Genomic DNA, 25,556 nt, shown 5'->3' on the forward strand with positions numbered 1-25,556 from the left:
AGTCTGCTTTATGCAAGCACCAGCAGTGCTTCTTCCAATTTAGCATTGTAGCATGTGATTCTTCAGAATGAAATGCTGCTTTAATATGTGGGCATGCAGGAACCACACTGGCTGTACAATAGCTGATGAGAGAAAACTGAATTTCACGTGGGTGAACTTCAACACAGTGTTAGAACGTGATGGCCTTGCAGAAGCTTCACTGTACAGTCTGACACGGAAGCAGAGGAACTGTTTCTGTGTTGTTCTGCTCCTTATTTAAAATACATCCTGCTGCTTCATGTGCTGTCAGCTGCGGTGGGCGCTTCCTTTGGGTGCTGGACCTCTGTATCATGGAATCATAGAATGGTTTGGGTTGGAAGAGACCCTTAAGATCATCTAGTTCCAAGCCCCCTGCTACAGGCAGGGACACCTCCCTCTAGAGCAGGTTGCTCACAGCCCCATCCATCCTGGCCTTGAACTTTCTGGGGGGAGGGAGGGCATTCACAACCTCACTGGGCAACCAGTTCCAGCATCTCACAACCCTCACAGTAAATAATTTTTTCCTAATATCTGGTCTAAATCTACCCTCTTTCAGTTTAAAACCATTCCCCTTCCTCCTGTCACTACCCGCCCTTGCAGAGTCCCTCCCCAGCTTTCCAGTAGGCCCCTTCAGCTACTGGAAGGTTCCCCCTGGGGCCTTCTCCAGGCTGAAGAGCCCAGTCCCGCAGGGAGGTGTTCCAGCCCTCCTCTCATCTCCGTGGCTCTCCTCTGGACCCGCTCCACCAGCTCCGCGTCCTCCTCGTGTTGGGGGCTCCGGGACTGGACGCAGCGCTGCAGGTGGGGCCTCACGAGAGCAAAGCGGAGGGGCAGAATCACCTCCCTCCACCCGCTAAGCAATGAGTTCTTTCTATGGAAACGGGAACGGAGAGCACAGCTCTGGCTTTCCGAAGCCCGGCCCGCGCCGATTGCCGGCCTGCCTTCATCCCCCGCGGCCGTGGTGCAGCTCGGGCCCCGCCCCCGGCTCGGCGCGGAGCACGCCGGGACCGCCCCCGCCGCCCCTCCCGCTCCCGGCTGCCCCCGGCCCGCCTGAATGGGGCAGATGCAAGATGGCGGCGAACGCGAACTCGGCCGGAGGCGGTGGCGGCCTCTCGCTCTTCGAGTGCCCCAGCTGGTGAGCGGGCCGCGGCCGCTCGGCTCTGTGGTGCTGCGGGCCCGCAGCGGGCCGCGACGGAGAGCGGGTGCCCGGCGGGCCGGGCCGGGCCGGGCCGGGGGAGTGGCGCCGGGACCGGGGCGGGACGAACCGCGGGGCTGCGGCGCCTCACGGTCGCGAAGACGGAGCCGGCCGCCCGGGCCGGGCCTCCCGCGGGCTGCGGGGAGCGGGGCGGCGATAGGGTGGGGGACCTGGGCCGGACGGGGACCGGCTCGGCGCCATGCGGCCCGCTCGGGGCGGCTCGGGCCGGGGCAGCGCTGCGTGGGGCCGAGCTCCGGCGGTGCTGCGACGGGCTCCCGGCTCTGTCAGGATGGAGGCGGCGCGGGCGGTGTGCTGCGCTAGGAAGCCGGGGCAGAGCGATGTGCTGGCGGGGTCGGGACGTGGGTTTGGCTGGGTTCTGCGGCTGTCTGCGCAGCTCTCTGCACGCAGCAGGGCCGGGGTGGGCCTCCCCCGCTGCCCGGCCGGGCCCCGCTCCGCTGCTCGGGGGATGCATGGGCGCAGCGGAAAATGGCACAGCGGAGCTGGGGGTCAGTGGCAGTGCGTTGGTGCGAGTCCTCTGCACGCGTGTGCGTAACTGCAGGCCCTAATTGCACAGTCATCCAGCTCCTGCTGCAGGTCCCGGGCTTTTAATGCTGGATGGCAGTGCTTAATGAGCGGGTGCATGGTAAACGTGCTTTTCAATTTTCGTTTGTTCTCTAAGCACCTGCTTTAAATAGTAAAGCCATCTTAAATAAAATTAAGATACTGTTTGTGCTGGATGTAGGCAGTATCAAGCATCTCCATGAGACAAGATGGTGATCTGTAAAACAGTGATGTGAGTTAGATAAAAGCAGTGAACAGAATCACAGCACGGCTGGGTTGGTAGGGACCTCACAGATCATCCAGTTCCAAGCCCTCTGCCATGGTAAGGTTGCCAACTGCTAGATCAAGCGCCAGGTCGGGCTGCCCTGGGCCCCATCCATGGCCCCGAGCACCTCCAGGGATGGGGCACCCACAGCTCTGGGCAGCAGTGCCAGCACCACCTAATATAAATTTCCCTTCCTTTAGTTTACAGCTGTTCCTCCTTTTCCTGTTGCTATCTACCCGTGTAAAAAGTTGATTTCCCTCCTGTTTATAATCTCCCTTCAAGTACTGGAAGGCCATAATGAGGTCTGCCTGGAGCGTTCTTGTCTCCAGGCTGAGCACCCCCAGCTCCCTCAGCCTGTCTGTGTAGGAGAGTTGCTCCAGCCCTCTGAGCATCCTGGTGCTCAGCGCCTTCTGGATGTCCAACTTAAAATTTGAAATACCATAGCTGGCTTGTTTTTTCTTAGCATTTTTTATACAGCAGCGCTCAACAACTTGTGTTATATTTGGTGATAAACGTGAATGGTTGCAACCACTGAAAGCTATAGATGGAACGGCTGGGAGAAATATAGCTTACTCTGTGCTTAGTTTCAGTTGCTTGCATGCTATTGCGGAACAGTTCCTAAAGAAATACGGTGTGGAGACGAAGGCTGTACCTGTGAAGGGCCTCTTCAGCTCTTTTGCTTTCTGGCTCCTGCTGCGGGCAGGGCAGGGGCTCGCAGCCAGGCAGCTTTCTGCACCATGCTGCTGCTGACCTGACCCAGGTTTGAAGCACAATCCGTTGCGCTGGGATGTGGTCCAAGCTGGAATTTTCACACCCAGCAGTGAGAGGTCATGTCGGGAGACTGGGGCCCTGTTTCTTCCTAACAATTCCAGTCTTTTTTTGTTTAATTTCTTCTTCTGTCTGAATGTTCTTTTACTATAATTTGCTGAAGTGCTTCAGAGTTTGTGTGTGGACACTCGTGCATTCGGAGGGAGCTCTTTATTTTTCTTTACGCTCTGTTGCACGTGTACAAATTGTAGTATTTTCATCCGAGCTTCATGCAGGATAGTAAAAGGTACACCTGACACCTTCTATTCTTACCCAAATTGTTGTGCAAAGATGTGGCGATTTATATCAGTGAATAATTCCTTTTTGCGTGGGTCAACGTAAAGCTTTTGGTTAACACTTGTTTTGAAAGAGGTAAGTAGCTTCATAAACCAAAGAGAAATAGTTTGAAGTAGGAACCCAATATAGCTAGCTACCAGTAACTGTTTGTGTTCTGCAAAGAGTATAGGCAACTGAAAATGGAAACTGCTGGGCACTTAGGGTTGATGGCATTCCACTGCCTCATCCAGCAGGAGGGAGGATCTCTCCTGACGTGCTGGATTTATTTGCTTCTGGTTTATTTTTTCTAGTCTGGAAAGAGTAGAATATATTTCTTGTTAAAGATTTACATGACCTCCCTTAGTATCTACTGAATTACAGATTCTAGCTCACGATTGGAAAGTCCTTGCTGTTTCAGGGCAAACCAAAGAACACACAGTTACAATATTCAGTAATGAGCTTTTCATAGTTAGGATTCTCTAGAGTGAAAATGGCTTGCAGTGGCAGACTTGGACCAATCTGAAGCTCTGAATTCCAGAAAATCTCAGTGTGGACATATCAAAAACTTTGGTCTAGACAGCCAGGTAGATCTTAGCAGGGAGAGCTCTGGGTGCCCAGAAGCCATTGAATTTCGGGGAGTCTTCATGGTGAGTAGCAGCTTCTTCTGCAGGGAGTGCCCTTCAATCTCATTAACTTGTGTTGGAATCAAAGCCATATCTTTACTTATCTATGTTTTTCTGCCTCCACGTGGAGCTGCTGCAAGGGCTGCAAACACCTATTGTATAAGAAATATATCTTAAACGTAATCATCCCAAGTAGTTGTTTTTTCTTGTCTTTGAATTGTTGAGCTCTGCCCCTGCTGTTTAATCTATCCTTCCCTAATATGGATAATGTTGTAGTATTCGGTTTCCAGAAAAGTCTGAAGCTCAAGGGTTTCAGTGGCTCAAGGTTTGGGCTTTGATTTAATTCTCATGCTGATATGGGTCACTTCTTCGTACTCCATAGGATATTTATTCTTTTTTATTTCCAACAGTTGAACTAGCTCAAGACAGCACTTATTATTTGTAGTCTGTCTTAATAGTATTCCCTTACCTTGGTACTTGTTTATGCACGAGCTGTAATTCTTCCCTGGGCCCATGTAGCCCAAGGGCATGGGCTACATAATTAAAATTGGAATAAGGTTGTTATCAAGATGTTGGAAGTGCTTTTTATGGATTAAATTTAGCCAAACCGTGAGAGTAGAAAGTGTCCTTATGAAACAATTACATATCCTGGCTTTATTAGGACTCCAGCATACTTTCTGAGGTGGCTCTAGTAATGTCAGGCACAGATGTTCTGGGCCTGGTTTCGAGGTGATGGATAACACCTGTCTTTCCTTCTGTCCTGGTTAAACTTGCATTTGGGATCAGGAATCTTGCTGTGCTCTATGCTGGGACACGCTAGTAGGTGGGGTGTCCAGCTTGTTCTGCAATGTACATACATGTAAAATAGTATTCCTGGAACGCAACGCTGGTTCCTCTTCAGTTTGTGTGAGCTAAGCACAGCCCGTTCTGACAGTGATTTTACACAAATCTCTGGAGAGGGTGAGCTCTAGAGTTCTGGAAATTCTGCCTTGTCCTTGAAGTTTGGCATGAAGATGTGCAGAGCAGTCACCTATGCCAGGATTTTGGGAAGTGGCTAAATTAGTCTTCCGAGTCCGCAAGTAGAAACCTAAATAATTGACCTGATTTTAAACTAACACGGTAGAGCTGAATTTGTCCTGTCTGTGTCCTGAACAGATAAAGCTCAAGATTTCTCTTTGGGTTGGGCAGGGCTTGCCTTAGTGAGGCTCTCGATTTCAACTGGATGCAGCTGTTGTAACGCTGCTGGTATGTCAGCACTGGATGTTAGTGCTGTTGAAAAGGTATTGCTGAGTTCGGTTCCGTTATTTGGGACTTTCTAGCATCACATCCCAAAGCGTTGGTGGCTTTGTTCTCTTTTTCTGAGATGTTTCCAGTTTTTTGCCCCATACAGGAGTAAGCTCAGCCTGGATTCTTCTTCTTGACTGTGCCTATCCTTTTCCATTACTGTATAGTTCTGCAGTAGAAGGCTTACCATCAAGGGTAGAAATAATCTATACAGATTCCTCATGGAATCATTGCAGCGTAACACAGAACTGTGATTCTGCCTTTAGAACACGAGGTGAAGAAACTGAAAAAACACGTTTTTTTAGTTTCTAATGCAGAAGAACGAATCTTTGCCTGTTGTTGCTTAAGTATTTTAAAAACCCGATCTAGAAGTTGTTTTAGTTGGGTGGTATCCCTCTGAAATAGATCATTGCTAATCATTATTAAGCAGCTTTTGATTTCTGTAAGGCCAACAAATTCACATGTGGAGCTGCTGTGGGAGGGACTGGACTTTGCCATGTCCAGCTGCTGGTCTGTATTTTGAAGGAATTCATTATTTGAATTGGGGAGCTTGGTGCAGAGCGTGTCTGTCAGGTGAACCAACTTTGAGAATTTCTTTCAGGACACATAGGAAATGGTCGTTTAAAAAGCTGTAGAGGGGTTCAGGTAAGATCTGGGAGTGTGTAAGCAGTTGGCGTTGAGGAGGCAATAGCAGTTTAATAGAGTCTGAGGCTGATTGGGTTCATGGTTTTTTCATTAATGACCTCGACAAAAGTGACCACAACATGTGTGGTTGACCTGCAAAATTCAGAGTGTTATCCAGTCCTTTTGGTATAATTTGAAGACAAGAACAATAAAAAGAAGACAAATGCAGAGACATAAGATGGAGGGTAGTTAAGTTCTAACTACTTAAGCTAGGAACTCCTTCAAGCCGGAAATTCACTAATGAGAAATAGGAGGATGAGCACAAGATTTAATCTCAGAAGGACCATCGATCACTAGTAACACAACTGTTCATAAATAAATGCACTCATACTCCACCTGAGGTGGATGTATCTCTTTGTAAGGAAGGGAGGTGGCAGTGCTGTTGTAGAATTCACAGATGAAAATGTGTAATCTCTGTTGTTTGTACTTAGGAAAGCTCATTTCAGGCTGAAACAGAATGGACAACGTCATAGGTGAGGGAATGGAGATGTTACTTTGAAACAGAACAGAGCTTTTGTCTAGTGAGGTAGAACCAGCACTGACTTCCACTGGTTGAGGTATTTTCAAAGAAGGATCGTGCTGGCATTAAAAAACTGAGGGACGAGAGCAACAGAGAAGTTTAGGTTGGAAAATGTAGGAGTAATTTTAGCAAATAATCGTTCTGTTGTTGCTTGTGGCTTAACATTCATTTTTCGGTGCGGTTGAGTGCGGTTTGAACCGAATTTTTGACGCCATAGAACCTTTAGTTCTCTCTAATGGAATATTTATGCCCCTTCTTTCAGAGGTTCTGTACACCGTTTCTAAATTTCACTGTATTCCATGGAGACCTTATTCTGAGTAAGTAACCAAGGGAACCCAAGTGAACCAATACAGTCTCATTCTGTGTGGAACTGTGCATTGTAACAAGACAACAAACAGCGCTAAGGTGAAGTTCTACAAAAGCTTTAATCCAAATGTGATGCTTTGTTCAGCTGAAGCAGCCACAGTTCTCATCAGAAGTCTTCCATAAAATAGGTCTCACAGGGGGCCTGTTGGGAAAGGCATTTAAGAACATGACTTTTTGAAGCCTCTGCTTAAGTCTCCTTGCTCTAGTTGAGTTGGACTCAGTGATCCTTATGGGTTCCTTCCAACTCGGAGCGTTCTGTGATTCTGTGAATTATTTTAATTCTAAGAGCAGAGGAAACCATAAAGGCCTCCCACCCATCCCTGTTTCAAAGTTCAATGCCTTAACCATTGTATCTCCTCCAGACAGAACAAGGTTGGATCAGAATTACTGGGCAGCTCTTCCTGCAGCACTTTTCTCTTCATCCAAGTTGGAAGAAGCTGTGTGAGCTAAATTACCCCAAAGATTTTGGCCTTAACTTTGTATTTAGTCACCTAAACAAATTCCATTGCTGACTTGATCCCAGCTTCAGTGGTGTGCGTGCTGCGTGTTGAGAAAGGCATGTAGGACTTATTTCCATTGCTGGTGCACGAGATCAGGAACAACTCTTGTGTTCAGCATGCATCTTTATTGATTCCTTTCTATCAAAAAAGAGCAGAAGAACAGTAGTACTGATTGGAAGCATTAACCGAGATGGTTTCCTGTCATACTGTGATAGCGAGCAGTAACTTCATGTTCCTGCCTCTTCCCACCTCTGTACAACACTCTGGGCCTTTGGCTGTCAGCAGTTGAGGGGCGTTGTGAAATGAGCACTGTGCTTGGATGGTCACATTTGGCATCCAACATCGGGCCTCATCTCTCCAGGTGTCGTAATTTTCCTTTGTTGTGGAATGAAGCTGTAAGTTAATGCTGAGTGGCAGTGCTTTCCACAGATGATGCAAATGTTAGAAGAGGTGCTGTTGTTTTCAAATCCAGGGATTATTTTTTACCGTGCTTCAAGAAATAATGAATGTGCTAGTATTGTAGCATTCAGTAAGAGGACTTAGGGAATGGATACTTGCATGTTTTTTTTTTTCCCTAAGCTCCTGAAGAGAGATACTCCACTTATTGTTATTTTTTCCCTATATACAAAGCCATCTGTACTGGTTATCATCCTTATACCTTTCTCTACAGAGCAACCAGAAGTCACAGAGCTTTCAAAATGTGAAAACATTTTCTTTTTGTGATTTCTTCGTCAGTTGTTGCTGAGTGTTCTTCTGATTGTTTCTGAACAGAGTCTTGATGGCTTCAGATCTTTCCTGAGTAGCAATAAGGAACTGGGAGCTCCTTGTTGTGTTTGCATGGTTGACGTGGTCTTCATCTGCTGCATGTATCAGCCCTCAAGAGCACCGTTCTGTGTTGGTTTCGTTGTTTTGCTCATCTTCCACACTATTGACATCTTGATTGTCTCCAGTAAACATGGCAGATTGTGAGTCAATACTTGCCTCTTCAAAAGCCGTGCGAGCTCTTTCTCTTGGGTGTCATTCTAAGTATTATCTCCAAGATAGTGAAAGCTGTGCTACAGATGCCTAGGCTTCTAATGAAGCTGAGAAAGTGTGGGATAGATGAGTGGATGGTGAGGTGGGCTGAGAACTGGCTGACTGGCCAAGCTCAGAGGGTGGTGATCGGCAGCGCAGTCTGGTTGGAGACCTGTGGTGTTCCCCAGGGGTCAGTGCTGGGTCCATTCTTGTTCAGTATCTTCATCGATGACCTTGATGAGGGGATAGTGTTCACTCTCAGTAAGTACACCGACGATACAAAGCTGGGAGGAGTGGCTGACACACCAGAAGGCTGTGCTGCCATTCAGCAAGACCTGGATAGGCTGGAGAGCTGGGCGGCAATAAACCAGACAAGGTTTAACAAAAGCAAGTGTGGAGTCTTGCACCTGGGAAGGAATAACCTTAAGTGTCAGTACAGGTTGGGACATGACCTGCTGGAGAGGAGCTCTGCGGAGAAGGACCTGGGGGTCCTGGTGGACAACAGGTTAGCCATGAGCCAGCAGTGTGCCCTGGTGGCCCAGAAGGCCAGTGGGATCCTGGTGTGCATTAAAAGGAGCGTGGCCAGCAGGGCAAGGGAGGTGATCCTCCCCCCTCTACTCTGCCCTGCTGAGGCCTCACCTGGAGTATTGTGTCCAGTCTTGGGCTTCCCAGTACAAAAAATACAAGGATCTCCCGGAAAGAGTCCAGCGGAGGGCACAAAGATGGTAAAGGGCCAGGAGCAACTCTCTAATGAGGAAAGGCTGAGCAAACTGGGTCTGTTCAGCCTTGAAAAAAGAAGACCCAGCGGTGATCTTATTAAAGTCTGTAATTATCTTAAGTGTGGGAGTCGAAGAGACATGACCAACCTCTTTTCAGCGGCCTGTGGGGACAGGACAAGGGGAAACAGCCATAAGCTTGAGCATAGGAAATTCCACACCAATATGCAAAGGAACTTGTTCACAGTGAGGTGATGGAGCACTGGAACAGGCTGCCCAGAGGGGTGGTGGATTCTCCTTCTCTGGAGATATTCAAGACCTGCCTGGACACCAAGCTGTGCAGCCTGCTGCTGGGGCCTGCATTGGCAGAAGGGTTGGACTCTGATGTCTGGAGGTCCCTTCCAACCCCTACAGTTCTGTGATTCTGTGATTCTCCGTGGTCTGGAAAAGGAGCAACTAAGGGATGTGTTGGGTGACCTGAATAGTGACCAGAAGCTGTAGGAGACAAGCGTTTGATGTCCTTCAGAGAAGAAGCAGGGTTTGTAAAATGAAGTTCATAGCAAGCAGATTTGCAGCCAAGAAGTGGAGGTGATGCTTCAGCTGGATGTGGGGGATCTGTGAAACTGCACAAGATTCTGTGAACGCAGTAAGTTTACGTGAGTTCGGCCTGTAGAGATAGCAGCTGTGGCTCTAGGAGTCCCTGAGCAGGCAGCTGCTCTAAACTGGGAGAGTAATGCTGTTGCTGGATGTTGATTTTATTTTGCTAAAGGTTCTTTGCCTTTAAAGGTCACTTTGGTCTGCCCAATACGATTCCACAGGAATGAGAAATAGAGTTGGTAATGCTTATCGCACAGAAGCAGCGCTGCACTCTTGGTAGCGCTCTCGTTTTACAAGAGAAATAGTGTAAAAAAAACCTGAATATTGTTGGTTTTTTTTTTTCTTAATTGTGCAAATACTGCACATCTTTTGTGCATCCCACTGGGAATGTTTTGGGTGTGAAAACAGTCCATTTTGTAACCCCCCATCTGTCATACAGGTCATGGGTTACACATACGTTTGTTTCTGTGTCTGCTGATGACATTTTTTGTCTCATTTCTCTGCTTGGTTGTCATGATCCATGAGCATGCACACTCCTTTTTGCAGGAAGTCGACTGATTTGGCTGGTAGACATCAGCATTTCCTACATCCTACATTAACAACTCCTTCTCAGGACACTCATAGAGCAGAAACCACTTCCGTGCTTGGCTGTGTTCTTCAAATGCAGTGCTCCTTCACACTGTCATTCTGGCATTATTATGGATGCAGAAAGGAGCAGATTATGTGTAATTCAAAGCAAGACCTATCCTTCTGTAAAACAAGAAAAACGTTTCCATGGCATTGGAGGAACTGACACCGCGTATCGTCACGTATTTCCTAACAAAAATACTGCTGAATATTGAAGGGCGGATGGGATGGCTCTGTTCTGGTCTGGCTGTTACTCCATTCTGTGTCTGCTAGATCTGTTTTGTAATACAGTTTCTTAGAATCACTGAGGTTGGAAAAGACCTCCAAGATCTTCCAGCCCAACCGTCCACCCATCACCAATATTTCCCAAGAAACCATGTCCCTCAGTACAACATATGTATGTATATACAATATATATTTCTTGAACACAAGTTTCTACCAGTACATTTTCTATCAGTACAGTTTTTACCAATTTCTGCCACTTTCAGAATTTGATTCACTGTATGTTTCCGCATCACCCTCAAGTTCTAAAATTAGCATCATCAGTGGGTACCTTAATTTATCTGGCAGTTGAGGGTAATTTAAGCAATGCGCTGCCGTACTCTTTAAGTTTAGGAATATTTGGTATCTCATAGAATACTTGGGTAAATATCATCTAGGTTTTGCAGCTTCTTCTTTAATCAGGTGTCACAGATTCTCTTGTGCTGGCACTTGAGTTCCTTCTACTCATTTTCAATGAAGGTGAATTCTAGCGTAGGAGGTCCTCTTCCCTCTGATCCAGAAGAGCAATTTACCAATGCTGTGGTATTCTCTCTGTCAGTCAGCCATGTTAGTTCTGTGGAATGCTGCTCTTCTTGCAGGTAGGCCTTCAGAGATGCAGTGGGCAGGCTGAGCATGGTTTCTTTTGTCACACTGATGGGCAGTAGCGTCCTTTGGCAGGTCTGGTTTTAAGGTCACTTGCAGAATGCTGACCTATAGAGAGCAGAAGAGGCTTGAGCAGTGGGGATCGTGATGAAACATGACCTGCAAGGTGCAGAACGGCCTCTTGCCTCTCAGCAAACACGAGCACTTGTGATGGAGCTGCCTTCTGGGGTGAGATCGCTTGTCCCAGGCAGTGCTAAGGCAGGCTGCTCATACGTCGTCTGTGGGGAGAAGATTGTGTAGGTCACGTAATTCCTCTGTCCTTTGTAACGGTGTAGGAAAATTGAGAGGAAGAGAAGGATTTTTTTTTATATTGGAAATAAGAAGGAATACTGCTGTCTTCAGATCAGCACAGTACCAGTTTTCTAAGAAACATTGCCCCAGTAGGTTTCTGCACGTGGTTCCTTTGTGGTGTTTCCCTCCTTGATGTGCGAGACTGAAGGCCCGACCAGGCAGAGCGTGTGAGGGCTTCTTGGTACTTCACAGACCGCCATTACTGCTGGCATTTGGTGACTGCAACTAATTACATTTTTGAACACAGAAATGAAAAATCTTTCCTTTTTTTTTTTTTTTTTCCCTTTATGAGAATGTAAGTTAAGCTACTGTAGCCGTAGTCTGCTAATTGGTGTTCACAGTCTTGGGGTGTTCAGCGTTCTACAGGCATAGGTAGAGAGGGGATGATACTGACTGCAAAGGATTCTTGGTCCAAAAGAAGCCAGAGGGTGGATTAATTTTCCAAGCACATGAATTCATGGCTGAGAGCACACCACCATCCTAGCAGCACTTCTCGTGGCCCAACAGATGGGTTGAGGATGTTGCTAAAATGCTTTTAAGGCATGCAGACCCTTGAGAAACCAGAAAGCCATCACTGAAGGAGAGCGGGAGAGCAGATGCCAGACTGAATATAAGGGGACTTCCACGTAGTTAGCTTGCTGGAAGGTTTACAGATTTTTATTTTCAAAGGGAGATGAGGCAGCTTTTGTTTCATCCAAGTAAGGTAGGCTTTGCAGAAAGTATCAAGGGAAGTATGCTGTAAGAACTTGACAATTCCAGCGGAATGGAGAAAAACAAGTTTGCCAGTGCTCAAGGGCAGAAAGAGGAAGCTGCTGGGAAGTGGATGTGAGGAGTGAGCCTGTGAATGAAACCTGACTTAGAATGAAAGGTGAGAGCTGAGATAGAGCAGCACAGGGAGGGAGAGCAGTTGTAGCTGCAGCCTGCCTGTGCGGTCTGAGAGGAACACTGGAGAGGAGGTGATCCCGTGGCTGGATTTCAATGACTGGTGGGGTGAATCCTTGTCAAATTCACCAGCCACACAGTGTAGCTTCATTGGGAGCGTTCCTACCTGCTGGTCTTTCCTCTGCCCTAACATAATCCCATTCTTAGGGGGCAGTCACCATTTCAGCCTTTTGCCCTTGAGGCTTTGCTGTGTCTGCTTTTGCGTGTTGCTGTTTTCTGGTTGTGTTTTTGTTGTTTTTATCCAAGAGAGTAAGGCTGTCAGCTGCATCCATCTCACTTGACAAGACAATGCTATGCACAACTTTAGGGAAGGATTTGGTAAGAAAACTTGTGAAAAACAGACTGGCCTATTCAGGAGGGGCTGGGGAGAGTTCTGAGCAGGCTGCTATAATGGCTTTGGAGCAGGAATGAAAAATACTTGCACAATACTTGAGAAAGAAATGGGTAGGAATAGTAGAGGACTCTGTTCTTAGATGAAGTTACCTCAGAGGGAATGTGTATAGTAACCAACTGACCCAAGGACACAGAATAAACCTTCAAAACATCCCAGGAACACGAACATCTATATTTAACCCCTTCAAACAACTTGAGTTACAAGTGACCTTTCTTCCTATCCTGACCATGCTGAGAATGTCACTGCCCATTGTCACTGTTCTCTTGGCTTGCTCTGTGCGGTAAGAAAAGCAATAAATGGAAATGTGATCTCTGAGGTTGTTCTTGGGAAGGGCAGCAGTGCAGCTGAGAACTGGGTCACTGTTATTGCACAGAAAGCCACAGAGACAAGCAGCAGTGATACTGTCAGCAAGAGAGTGTCACAAATACAGATTTTTAAAGGTCTGAGCAGAAGAAGATGGTTTGCTCTCAGCAGTCGAGAATCCTTTGTTGTCAACAGCAGCGTACTGATGCCATGGGGCTGTCGTGGCTGTGAACACTGAACACCAGCATTAATCCTTATGTGTTCAGCTATGTGTTAGCCTTGTTTTGCTGTGCCTTGCTGAATCCCAAGTGCCTCTGTGCTCCCTTTGCCCAAGGGAGTGAAGCTGCCTGGTGAATCTGCTTCACAGGGCCAGCAGGGGTGCAGCCATAGGGCAGGGGGAACAGAGCTGCTGGGAGAATTTGGTGGAGGAGGACTGTGCTGCTGTAGGATCACGGTCCTCTTCCCATCTAATGCTGTGGTTTCTTCCATACTACCTGTGTTGATAGGAAAGCTTGATTAAGTGGAAGAACACTGGCTGATGGCCAACATTTTTGTATTACTCAGAACCCCTCTGATGTTTTTGACCACCCCCCAGTTCTAGAGAGGAGGATGGTGGAAGATCCTGTTCCTCTCCAGAGCTCAGGGACCGGCTCTTTTTAAAGTAACGTGACAACAGAACCCTGGAGGAGGCCCTTACACTGACAGGTCAACTCTGTCCCCTTCTCTCCTTGTGGGCTCCCTGTTGGGAGCTGCTCTGTTTGGTTTGTGAAGCCGCTGTTTTTTCATTGGAGCAACGAAGCTTGAAATGCCCTGTGTTCCGTTAGCTTAACTCATTGTCAAAATGTGTGATTTATGTGTGGTCAGAAGGAATCTGCATGGAGCAAAAAGACAACTTTTGGCTGTTTCATATTTTTTCCCCAAATAAATTTGCTTACATTCGTGTTGCGTTGGTCTCTAGATCTAATAGAGTATTAGCTCTACTGTTAATGAACTTTTCACTAAATACTTTGATACTATACTTAACTTTCTTTTTTTCCAGGGCAGGAAAACCTCCACCTGGCTTACATTTGGATGTAGTCAAAGGAGACAAACTCATTGAGGTATGAAAACAGATTTTATGTGTGCTCAATGTATCACAGGCACAAGTGGTAGAAAATCTCACAGCACTTTCCGCACCTACTCAGAAGTATTTCCCTTCTCTCTGATGTTTGTTATTTTCAAATCACTGTTTTACTCTGAAACTGCTGAATTAAGTGAAAGTTTTCCTTTGCCTGTACTGTCTCTCATTCTATGCAGTGCTTCCATTTCCAGATGCAGTGTTTGAAAGGATGCAAAACTGCAGTGTTCAGCGTGGAAACAATGATACTTTGGTTCCTGAGTACTGAACCTGTGCTGGTGTGAGAGAGAAAATAAAATGTTTGTAAGGGAAAGTCAGTACTTGGCAGAGTCTTACTGCTTCCAAACGTAATTTTGGACTAAGGTTGCAATTTTATTTTTTACAAGATACTTGTAAAGGAGGTATCAAATTGCAGCCAGAAAGCACTTTGTCTTCGGAACTTCAGAAGCAGGAACTCAAATAACATGGGGAAAGAAATCTCAAATCCAAAAGAGTAAGAATAAAAATTCTTCAAAAACCAACACATAAACCAAATGTTCTTAGCGTTTTTGACAGAGAATACCTAAGCCAGTGACTCCATTTTAGCCACAGAGAAACTCCTAACCTCCAGCTGACTGAAACACAGACAAATGTTTCCAGACAGCAAAGTCGAGCCAACTTCTCTGATCAGAAGCTTGGAAAACCAAGAACTTAATGTTAGATGAAGAAGAACTTAAGGAACTTAGTCTTTGCTGATTTGTACTGTATGCTGCCGCAGGAGCATTAGACTTTAAGTGTTTCTTCTGATGTCTTGCAGGAGAGATTTACTGTTTCAAAATTGAATGAGATAGCAGAATATGCTTTGCAAAGGAAAGAAAATAGAGAACTTACAAATAAACTTGTATTTTCCCTGGCCAGAAGTCAGTAAAATGAGGCTTTATGGGGACATAGTCCATAACTTGTTGGTTTTAGGATTGTTTTAAGAGAATGCTCTTAGTCCACATTTGAAGAGACGGGCAATTGGCAACGCCAGCGTTGACCTGTGTGAGGTCTTTGCTCAGCCTTAATTTGAAAGGAACGAGATACTAACACGTGTCATCACATCTTCACAGTACTTCTTTATGTCATATGAAGTGTGGATGAGTTGGCTCATACCAGCTACTTGGGCTGTCCTTCCCTGGCTCTCCCTAGCCCACGCTAGCTTTCAAGCCCATTGCATTTTTTGTCTTCAAACCGTGGTCCGTGTCTTCTTGCAGTACTGTTGCACGTTAGGAACTGTTTTAGAGGTTTCAGAGGTCGGAGCTGAATTAGGACTGCTTCTCAGCTCAGCCATCCCATTGCCATCCTATCAGTAGCATCTGTGGTAAGGATTGTGCTTGGCATCAGCCTTTCCAGTATTTCTTCAGCCGTGTAAGGAGATGGTGAGCAAGGCCAGCTGGCAGTGCCTCTGTTTTTTTCTGGTCTCTGGCAGGTGGCCTTACTGCAGCCCTCCCACCTGGGAGACTTATTCTATGAGACCAGGTTTTTCTTGTCATATTTCTTTTGGATTTTTGAGAATGGAGAGCTTTAGGGTGAAAGAGCCTGTAGGGAGCACTCTGCTAAATTAATCCATGCAGACTATCAAGGGAGATCTGTTCCAGGCTGAAAGAGGCAGCAGAATGCAGTATGAAGGCTGAAAATGCACCATTGCTTTTGACAATACATGAACAAATTCAACACTGATAAACAGTCAGCTAGGAATATCATCCTGGTCCTGTCACATTCCAAGGATGGATGGTTAGGCTGTGCTACCCAGAGCTTGTGGATCTGCAGAAGGCCAAGTTTGGCTTTGTAAGCCTGAGGTGTCCGTCTGAATTGGAAAAGCAGATGGTGCCAATATCCAGATTCCCTTTCTCTGCCATTACATTACATTACAACAGTTCTTTTTGCTTAACAGCCATTGCTAGCCTACTATCCAAGTACTCAGAGGTTCAGTAGAGGATGTGATCATGGAGAGGTGAGAGAATGACTGTAGGTGCACTTTGCCTGCCATACAGTGTGTGCCTACATACTGAGTGCTGCAGCACATGGTGACTGCTGGGTACAGGCACACATGTAGCATGTCTGGCTTGCCCTAGTAGCTCTGTCTGCTAAAGTAGAATGAGAAAAGCTGGCTGGGTCAGGAAGTCTCGCAGACTTTGCATACAGTGCCTGCTTGCTGGTGTGGTTCTCATCGTCTCTTGCAACCACATTTGGGAACTTAAGTCAGCACCTGTATACAGTGTACAGTGTGTAGGTGTGGGACCTGCAACAAATGAACAGCCCTGAAATCTGCTCCATCTGTTTATTTTCTCTTTGTTTGAGGCAGGGTGTGGTAAATAGTTTATCTGTTTTATGTCTTTTGTGGTAGGCAGCAGTAACCAACTACTCTTAAATCTTCCTGGCTCTTTGAGCACTTGATACTAACCGAGCCATCTGTATCCCGGGTCTCCTCCGGAGGTCTGAGGTATACTTTGTGATTGCTGGGTCTGAAAAGTGCAATATTAAAACAAGCCCTGAAGTGTTTAAGCTCAGTGTGCAAAGGATGACACTGGGTTATAGCTCAGAGGCACAGAAGATGTTAGAAACGTCGCAGTGGAGTAAAGGCAATAATGATTTGTTGTAGGACTTGCAGTTTATGAAGTTGTTTCAGTCTTTGCAAAACCTCTTGAAACTCCATTTCATGAGTGCAAATGAAAACCTATTGGACACTTGCTTTGGAGTAGATTGTGGGCAAGAATGAGAAATGACTGGATCATTTTTTGTGGTCCTCGAAATCATGAGACAGCTAAATGTTGAAATATGGAGTGAGAAAGTAAGTAAGAAAGTAAGCTTTTAAAGATCCATTTGTTTGTTTGCCAGTTTTGTTTAGGTAACTTTTTTGAATATGCAAAAATAGAAGTTAGTGCTCATCTTCTTCTCAAACTGAAATCACACATTTCGTCAGTACAAAGGTATTGAATTTGGGAAGAGCACTCAGTGCTGAACTGAATGGGGACGATGCTGTGTACTCCTGGTCATAAATCCATTGATGTGAAATTGGATCCCCACAAAACCTAGCTCACCTTTCTCAAAAAGTGCATTCTGATGCTATTTGCAAATCAGTAGCTGGGTGAAACAACTACAACAGGGGCAATAACTGCAGCAAGGGAGAACAATGGAGTGCTAGGTGTTGATTAGGGCTTGCAGGGGAAGAGGGATAGTCTTGTGAAAACCAGTATTTGTAAAGAGACAGAAAGTGATAGTAAAGTACCCAGATGATACAAGAGTCCAGGAGACTATTTCAGTATGTTACTGTATTATTCTAGTTCTTTTCATTTGAATTGTGGTGAGCCTTCAAGTTGTGCAGTTCTCCACCAGATGCAAATTCAAAGGAGACCTGCATGCTTCAGTTCCTATAGGAAGAACATAATTGTTCACATTTTATTTGCACTTGCACCTCATTCATCAACAGATACTCTGTCTGAAGGTGGATTTCTGATTAAATGGTGATTCTTGACATACCAAGTGAGATGTGGACTGCAGTTAAAGCCTATGCATTGCTGCTTTTGTGGATTTTCTGTCTGCCTTCGTTCCAGTGAGGATATTGATGAAGTTGTTGTTCTCTATCTGCCCTTCTTTTCCCACAGAACTATTGAGTGTGGGGAGCTGATGGATACACAGAGAGCTCGGTCAGCTAAATCTTGTTATTTCAAGAAAGCAGACCAAAAGTAGATTTCACAAAGTGCTTACTCTCTTGATGACATGCTTCAAAGTGTATACCTGGTGTTAGTTAGTAATAAGACACTAGTAAACTATTTCCTGAGCAATCAAGGAGTTGTGAAGTTCTCATGATATATATATCGAGTCGAGTGAGTTGTTCAATTAATTCTTCTATTGACCTAAAAGAGAGAATAAACATACAGAAATGCATTAAGAAGACCAACACAGTGAACAAGTGCTTTGCAACCTGAACACTTTGCTGAGATATGTGTGGCAGTGCAAGTGAGGGGAGGGTTGTGTAGCTGGGGGTTGAAGGAGGGGGGAGGAGAGCTCAGGCTCCAGCAGGCCAAATGTTAATCTCAAGACCATCTCATGAAAGCAGACGCTTCCCTGAACTCTTTTTTTTTTTTCTTTTCTGATGGAAAATGTATCATCTGCGTTCCCTTGATCAGGACATTAAAGAATTGTGTGGGCTCTGGTAAATGTTTCAGAAAAACAAGAGAAGCCATCTGTTAACAAATGTATTGCCAGCATTGGTCTCGTGCAGCTGGAAGCAAGAAAACAGAGGTTAAATTAAGGTCTTGCAATGCAGTGAGGAAGAAGGCTGCTTAGGTAGTTCAGCATTTAGGAGTTCCTTTCCATAAGGTCTGTTAATAGAAATATATTGCATACACCATAGGGCCGTGTCAGTGTGCTTCTTTCCTTTTCAGGCATGTTTTACATAACTGATGTATGGTATGCAAAATCTTGTTTGAAGAAGAGATGAGAACAGGCATGAACTAAAAAGAAAAGCTAAAAATTAATAGGTTGCTTGAACATGATAAGTGTAGGTTCATACTGCAGAGCATGTTTAGTTTTACACTGTATGTTCCTTTTCTGTACAGAAATGTTACAGTTTTGTTGTTTTATAGTGAACTAGACATCATTTGGCACAGATTCCTGGCTTGGATGAGGCACAAGGTATCTGCACTGAGTAATGTCTAAAAATCACTGTGAGCAGATGTGAGAGTCTTCTATAGAGAGGCTGTCTCATGCTTTGAAGAGTTATTGTCCATCCCAGGCTGTCTTGAATTGGCTGTTAGAGAAGGGAATAACTGGGTATCTTCCATATTCAGCTGTTCTGAATTTAAAAAGAAAAAATGCAGATTTCTGCATATGTTGAACAGTGTAAAACACTACTGAAATATTGCTCAGTTTATGATGCTTTGTTTTGCATTTGCTCTGTTTGTTCACATTCTTGAACTTTTCCAGGAAGCTCCAAAAGATTCTAGGAGTTTAATGTCCTCTTCTGTTTGATATTCTACCTCAGAAACTCATCATTGATGAGAAGAAATACTATCTCTTTGGGAGAAATCCTGACCTGTGCGATTTTACCATTGACCACCAGTCTTGCTCTCGTGTCCATGCTGCCTTGGTCTATCACAAACATCTCAAGAGGGTTTTCCTCATAGATCTAAACAGCAGTAAGTAGCATAACAGTTAATTCAACAGAACTTCTGTTTCAGTGCTTCAACATTTTTGAATGAGATACTTTTCTTTTTTGCTGTTGTTTGCACCATGTGGTTAGATGGTCATAATCTAAAATAGCATCCTAGTGAAAGATTGGCAGTGGTTAAGAACAAGTGAGTGCTTGTTCCAGGCAGCTTACCTCTGCTTCACCTGGTGTTTAAAGCAGCATTTCTAGACTCTTAGAGATGAAGAGAGTGAAAGAAAATGACTTGACCTTCCCTTCCCAATTGTAATGGAATTTCCTGTTCTGAGGGTGGTTTTCCAAGATCTAAAAGCTGACATACTGTGTTTTCCAGCAAGGAAATGATTCCTGACATGGTACATTGAGGTGTACAGGATTTTCTGAGGACTGGTGTATGTTGTCTTTCTTTGTGAGATGGTAGGTAAAATGTACACAGCTAATGTTATCGGCAGTGCTTCAGTGATTTGTACCTCAGGAAACCATGTACAGGTTTTGAACTTCTCAAGGCTTGAATGCTGTGAGCTCAAGCAGGTGACTAACATTGCTTTCTGTTCTGTTGTTCTTCTCAGCGCATGGCACGTTCTTGGGTCATATCCGTTTAGAAGCTCACAAACCCCAGCAGATACCCATTGATTCCACAGTTTCATTTGGTGCTTCTACGCGGGCATATACTCTGCGAGAGAAGCCTCAGACACTGCCATCAGCAGTTAAAGGAGATGAGAAGATGGGCGGTGAGGATGAGGAGCTCAAGGGTTTGCTGGGCCTGCCAGAAGAGGAGACAGAGCTTGACGTGAGTATGATGGTCCATTGAACTTAGATGGTGTACCCATCTGGAACAAGTGGCATTTTCTACTTGTTTGCTTGGTTCACGTTCTCAATTTCTTGTTCTTGAAGATGGTCTGAGGTGTCTTCTGCTGGCAGAAATGTACAGATCGCCTCATTCTGCAAAGAGAGTATCTTCATGCTTTTTCCCAGAATCAGTGCTCTGATAATCCTACTATTCCAATAGCCTTTTCACAGAGGGATTGCAGGCCTTGCAAAGGATTGGCTCTTGCCAGCTAGACTGGCAGTGGTTTCCCCTGCTGTTCCCCATTGCCAAATAGCAGTGAAGTGAATACAGCTCTGTTTCCTACGGTTAGCTTGTGGAGAGCACAAAGCAGTTTGCATGGTATTCACAGGATCATTGAATTTGGGATCATTTGGTCCTACCTCTCTGTTCAAGCAGAGTCAGCTAGAACAGGTTGCCTAGGACTGTGCCTAGTTAAGTTCTGAGCATCTCCACAGAAACGCTCAGGAGCATCTCTGTGTAATCTGTACCAGCATCAAAGCTTTTTTTCCTCCTAGGGGTCTACAGTCGAAGCTAAACAGTGGGCAGCAATCTCTTGACATGCACTGCCAATGATAAAAGCAGACTTCACACGCTTCTTGCTTAAAATATTTCTTCTCTAAATCTTTCCTTAGAACCTGACAGAGTTTAATACAGCCCACAACAAAAGAATTTCCACACTAACCATAGAGGAAGGGAACTTGGATATTCAGAGACCAAAGAGAAAACGGAAGAATTCCAGAGTGACATTCAGTGATGATGATGAAATCATCAATCCAGGTGAGTAGTTTATTCTCTAGTTGATAACATTGAAGACTCTCTTTCCAGTATTCTCATAGAGATCCCTCATGGCTATATATGGGTAAGAGAACAGAACAGGGAACGTTTGAGAGCTGCTGTTTCAGAGAAGCTGTCATGTCTCACTTGTATCTGTGATTTCTGCTTTTCTTCTCCCTGCAAACTTTCTGCATGATTTGTGCAGTATGGAGATGTCATGTTCAGCTTCACTGTCCAGTTTTTAATCAGATGTTGGAAAGATCTCATGAGCCCAAAAGAATTAAAGGTTTTAAATTGTTCTCCTTCTTTAGAATCTAAGTGAGAACTGAACTTATTGTTTGTTTTTCAATCAGACCTTTAATGCTTTCCCTTTCTGTTACCTGATGGATTCAGTATCTGTCTCCAGCTCAGTTTTTTGCTACTTGTCTGGCTGTCTGACTCACAATAGCACTTCTAGAGATGTATCTAATTCCTCTTTAGACATTTTTCTTCCTCAGCTGTTTTACATTAATGACATTAATGATATTTTATATGGCTAATATTCATAGTAAGCACAGCTTATTCGTAAGTCTTGTCTTAATTTGATAATGCATAACACCCAGAGTAACCATTCTTATTCATAATGTAGCTCCCAGAACATCCTTATGTTTGATTTTCAGGATCTGCACTGAATTCTTCTGATTCCTTCAAGGCCTCCCAAGGCCTTTCAGGACCAGCTCTTGTGCCTTTGAGCATGCACAGTGCATTGTCCAGCAGCACCTTCCAGCACACCATTCCTTTCTGTCTGAGCAGAGTAAACTTGACTGTCCATCTATCCCTTCTCCTAGATCACTTCCCTATTTTCTATTTGAATGGAAGCTTTTCTTGCCAGAGTAACTGATGAACCCTCCTTGAGACAAAGCCACTAGGTGTCTCCACCCAAACACTTTTCTCTATTTAAGCATGCTTGTGCTTTCTGAGGACTGCTAGAGTGCTGGCTTTTAGAAAAGTGGATCCATGTACCTATTCTTCATGTAGGTTCCCTTACTTGACAGATGTTCTGTCTTTTCTTCTGTTGTTTCTGAAAACTGCACTGTTCTTCCCTTTGCAGAGGATGTGGACCCTTCTGTTGGGCGTTTCAGGAACATGGTACAGACAGCAGTAGTCCCTGTTAAGGTACACAGTGACTTTCAACTCTAATCAATGCATTATTACAGTGATTAACTCACCATATGGATTACACCTTAGAAACATAATGTGCTATGGTGGAAGGGATTTTCTTTTTAAGGAGACGTTGCGTTTATGTATCACAATTATTTTTTAGCAATCTGACCATTTTGCATCAAGTCCAGCTTATCTTCTTTAGTAACACGTGGGTTCAATAGCAATTTTTTCTGCTCCCCAGAAGAACCACTTTTCAGTGTGGTAATACTAGGCATTGGTTGAAATTGTGGGAAATATGGAAAACAAAAAGTAAAAATGAGAAAGTGCTTGTTTAAACACTCTAAGTGCTAGAGATTTTGTAAGCTTGTCTACTAGAACTAGGAGAGTTAAGACTGTCCCAGGACGAGTGTGTTGCCAGCACTATGTTTAATTGGAATACTCCAGGAAGTTATGCAAAACTTCAAGTAACGAAGCAACATTTGTTGTTTGTATAGACTAAATAATGTGTGTGGAAAAGGATCGTTCTACCTAAACCACAAACTTACTGCCTGCAGGAGAAGATTCAAATGATCAGGATCGTTCAAGTGATGTAGAAATTGCAGTTTCTTCTTTACTAAAGGGGAAAAGAGGGAGTATGTTATTGACTGATGACCTACCTGGTCTGGCTTTCAGGAAAAGCTCAAGACCAGCGTGCATGCATTGTGCACTTTTAACAATTTATTATTGAGTATTTTCAAGGAAACCCAACAGAAATGTTCTAGGACAAAGACTGGGAAATCCACTCCTATCTGTAACTACTTACTTGTGGCCGCTCTCAGTGTGTTTTGGGGGAAAAGTGGGTAGGCATCCAGTTCAGGTAGCTTCCTTGTTTCATGTATTTTGAATAATCGTTAAAATGCTTTCCTCTCCAGAAAAAACGGTTGGACAATGCAGGCGCACTGACCACGGATGACTCTGCAACACGGCGTATGCAGAACTTTCCCTACAGTGGAGGATTATATGGTGGTTTGCCTCCCACTCACAATGAGGCGGGTTCCCAATCGCACGGCGTCCATGGGACAGCGCTCATTGGTGGTCTGCCAATGCCCTACCCCAATCTTGCCCCAGATGTGGACTTGACTCCTGTTGTACCTTCAACAGTTAACATGAACCCAGCTCCAAATCCTGCTGTCTTTAATCCTGAAGCTGTGAATGAACCCAAGAAGAAGAAGTATGCAAAGGAGGCATGGCCGGGCAAGAAGCCAACCCCTTCCCTACTGATCTGAGTTAGGTTTTGTTGAGGGAGGGTGGGAGTTATGAACTCCAGAAACTGTTTATGTGTAGTATTGTCCTTTTGAAATTTTAATGTCCTAACCAGATGTAATACGGAGATTGGAGAAGTGAAATAATCCTTTAAAGATCTGTCTTCAAACATTTTTATAACTGTTTAAAAAAAAAAAAAACACAACAATATAGCTACCATCTCCCTTTGAACCAAAATATATGGCAGCCTTTTCTTAGCCTCTGTCCCCAGAGGTCTTTACTATGAATTTTGAACTTAGAAGTTGAAGGGGCAGAATCACACAGTTTAATTATCATTTATGGCATGACCCTGCAGATGTGTGTATTTAGGTGTTGTGCTTACTATGAGTAACGTCGTTCCTGCCAGGCTTGCTCATAGCAGGTCAGCAGTATCAGAAGTTGATATTCTTGGGGCCAGGCCTTTCAGAAATCCCACTGGTCTGATTTCTGAAACTTGCAAAATACAGCCCAGCTTTTATTTTTTACCTTTTCAAAGCCTCACCCATGTGGGGGCATTTCTTTTTTTTTTTTCTTTTTTTTTTTTTCCCTAGTTTGGCTACGGCTTGTTTTAATTTCCACCTAAAACACTGCAGCATCACATGAGTTTGTGAGAACTTGGAGTTGAGATGGATAAGAAATACCTGGGCTTCCTGAGCTGTGGTCCAGCATTGTACAACAGACTGCTATGTGGGTGGATAAAGGGGTACCCATGGGTGGATCCCAGCTTGTTCATGGCAGCAAACAAGCATGGCAAGCCTAGGAGCATTGGGCTGGTGGCTGGAAACTGTCTACAGAGTACAAAGAATCAACACCAACGTAGTGATAACTCAAGGTGGAGTAAACGCAGAGGAAGATCCTTTTTTAAACTCAGTGCCCCTTTTAACATAAATAGTTTCATTTTTACTTGCAAAAGGAATTCCTGAGCTTAGAGGATGTAACATGCAACAAGGCATAGGTGAAAATGAGCAGCCATCAGCAGCATTATAGGACTCCCATGTTTAACAACTACAACTGCAGTCTGCACAGTGCTTTGGCTGCTGATATCAGAGGATAAAAATAAAGTGCTACCTAAAGCTAGAATACGAATTCTCAGTACAGATTCTGCCTCCCCCTGAATAAAGCAGTGCGCCAAGTTCAGGTTGGTTTCATGACATGACCTTTTGTCCTTTTTTTTTTTTTTTTCTTTTTAACCACTTCAGCGTTTTTCCCCATTGAGTGAAATGAGAAGTGTGATTTGGGTGGTTGTTCTAGCCCATTAAATCCTCAGTTTTAGATTCGAAAATCTGATTCAGGTTTATTCAGATCATATGCCTTTGTACAAGGTAAGGCCAGAGCCCCTTTTTTTTTTTTCTTCTTAGATTTATTTTTTATTTTAACACTATATATTGCAGTTCAGCTACGTAGTCACATTCCTTTGTTTGGGGGATTCCTCCAAGAAATGTGCACTAAAATGACAGTGGTGCCAGGTGTTCAGTGGTACCCAGCTGTTCATTAGTGTGTACAGTTCTGCAGCTACCGGGCTAGGAATTTCTGTGAAAATATGATGGTTTCTGAAGCAGTGCTATTTTATAGTGCCTCTGCTGTGCCGTAGGCACTAGGCTTGTTTTGGACAGATGCTTCAAAATCAGTGTGACTTCTGCATCTGCAGAGTGATTGCTTCTATCATGGTGTTGAGGCAAAAAGAGCTAGTAGCTACCCCATCCTTAGGAGTGATGCCTTTAGAGCCTGGTTTGTTCCCCCCCATGCCTTCATATCTAGCTCAGTTTATTACTCTGATGAACGTGGTAACTTCTCCATGATGTAGTTGTGCCACTCTGTGCTTAGTTGCTATTGAAAATGAGACATTCTTCTTTCAAACACTCCGTACTCTCCCTAAAAATCTCACACGTTACTTTTTATTTTTGCTTATTTCCAGGATGTAGAGTTTTCTGTTTCCAGCCAGTCTGTTTTATGAAGGCAACTCTTTACAGTAAGCCTAGTTAGAGCAAGTAAGCATTGAACAGGTCATCTTCTTTTTTATTTTTATTTTTTATTTCTCATTGTTTGTTTGTTTGTTTCTTTGCCAGTGGCTCTTTGCAAGATCTTTCTTGAAAAGGGAAGCTTTACTGCTTATTGGTTTTTAAAGCTCTTCTCCTCCCTGGGTTTGTACAAGCTCTCATTATTTCAGAGCTTAGAGGCCATAGCTGGCCAGTACAGGAGGGGACAGCATAACATCCAGGGGCTTTGTACAGAAGTTTGTACACTTGTGTAATATGTAATAGGCCTTTTCACACTTTCTGTTGAGCTTTTTACCTGTAACCTTTACTATGTTGTAAATTAAATGCAGATTTTGCCAGTT

The 25,556-nt window shown here is 44.5% G+C and overlaps 1 protein-coding gene across 1 annotated transcript; it reads left to right on the forward strand.

Moving 5' to 3' along the window:
• PPP1R8 (protein phosphatase 1 regulatory subunit 8) lies at window positions 998-25,556 on the forward strand. The gene is made up of 7 exons (XM_021375406.1): window positions 998-1,150; window positions 13,944-14,004; window positions 19,030-19,183; window positions 19,761-19,981; window positions 20,653-20,797; window positions 21,885-21,949; window positions 22,849-25,556. Exons 1-7 carry the CDS (start codon window positions 1,086-1,088, stop codon window positions 23,200-23,202), a joined length of 1,065 nt encoding a protein of 354 aa, XP_021231081.1. The 5' UTR covers window positions 998-1,085; the 3' UTR covers window positions 23,203-25,556.

Source organism: Numida meleagris, chromosome 22 (genome assembly GCF_002078875.1).
Source record: "Numida meleagris isolate 19003 breed g44 Domestic line chromosome 22, NumMel1.0, whole genome shotgun sequence".
Lineage (NCBI taxonomy): Eukaryota > Metazoa > Chordata > Aves > Galliformes > Numididae > Numida > Numida meleagris.

Coding starts and splice junctions, on each gene's coding strand:
- PPP1R8 (XM_021375406.1), top strand. CDS start 1,086: ATGGCGGCGAACGCGAACTCGGCCGGAGGCGGTGGCGGCCTCTCGCTC. Junction 14,005..19,029: donor AAGGAGACAAACTCATTGAG/GTATGAAAACAG, acceptor ATTCTACCTCAG/AAACTCATCATTGATGAGAA. Junction 19,982..20,652: donor AAGAGGAGACAGAGCTTGAC/GTGAGTATGATG, acceptor ATCTTTCCTTAG/AACCTGACAGAGTTTAATAC.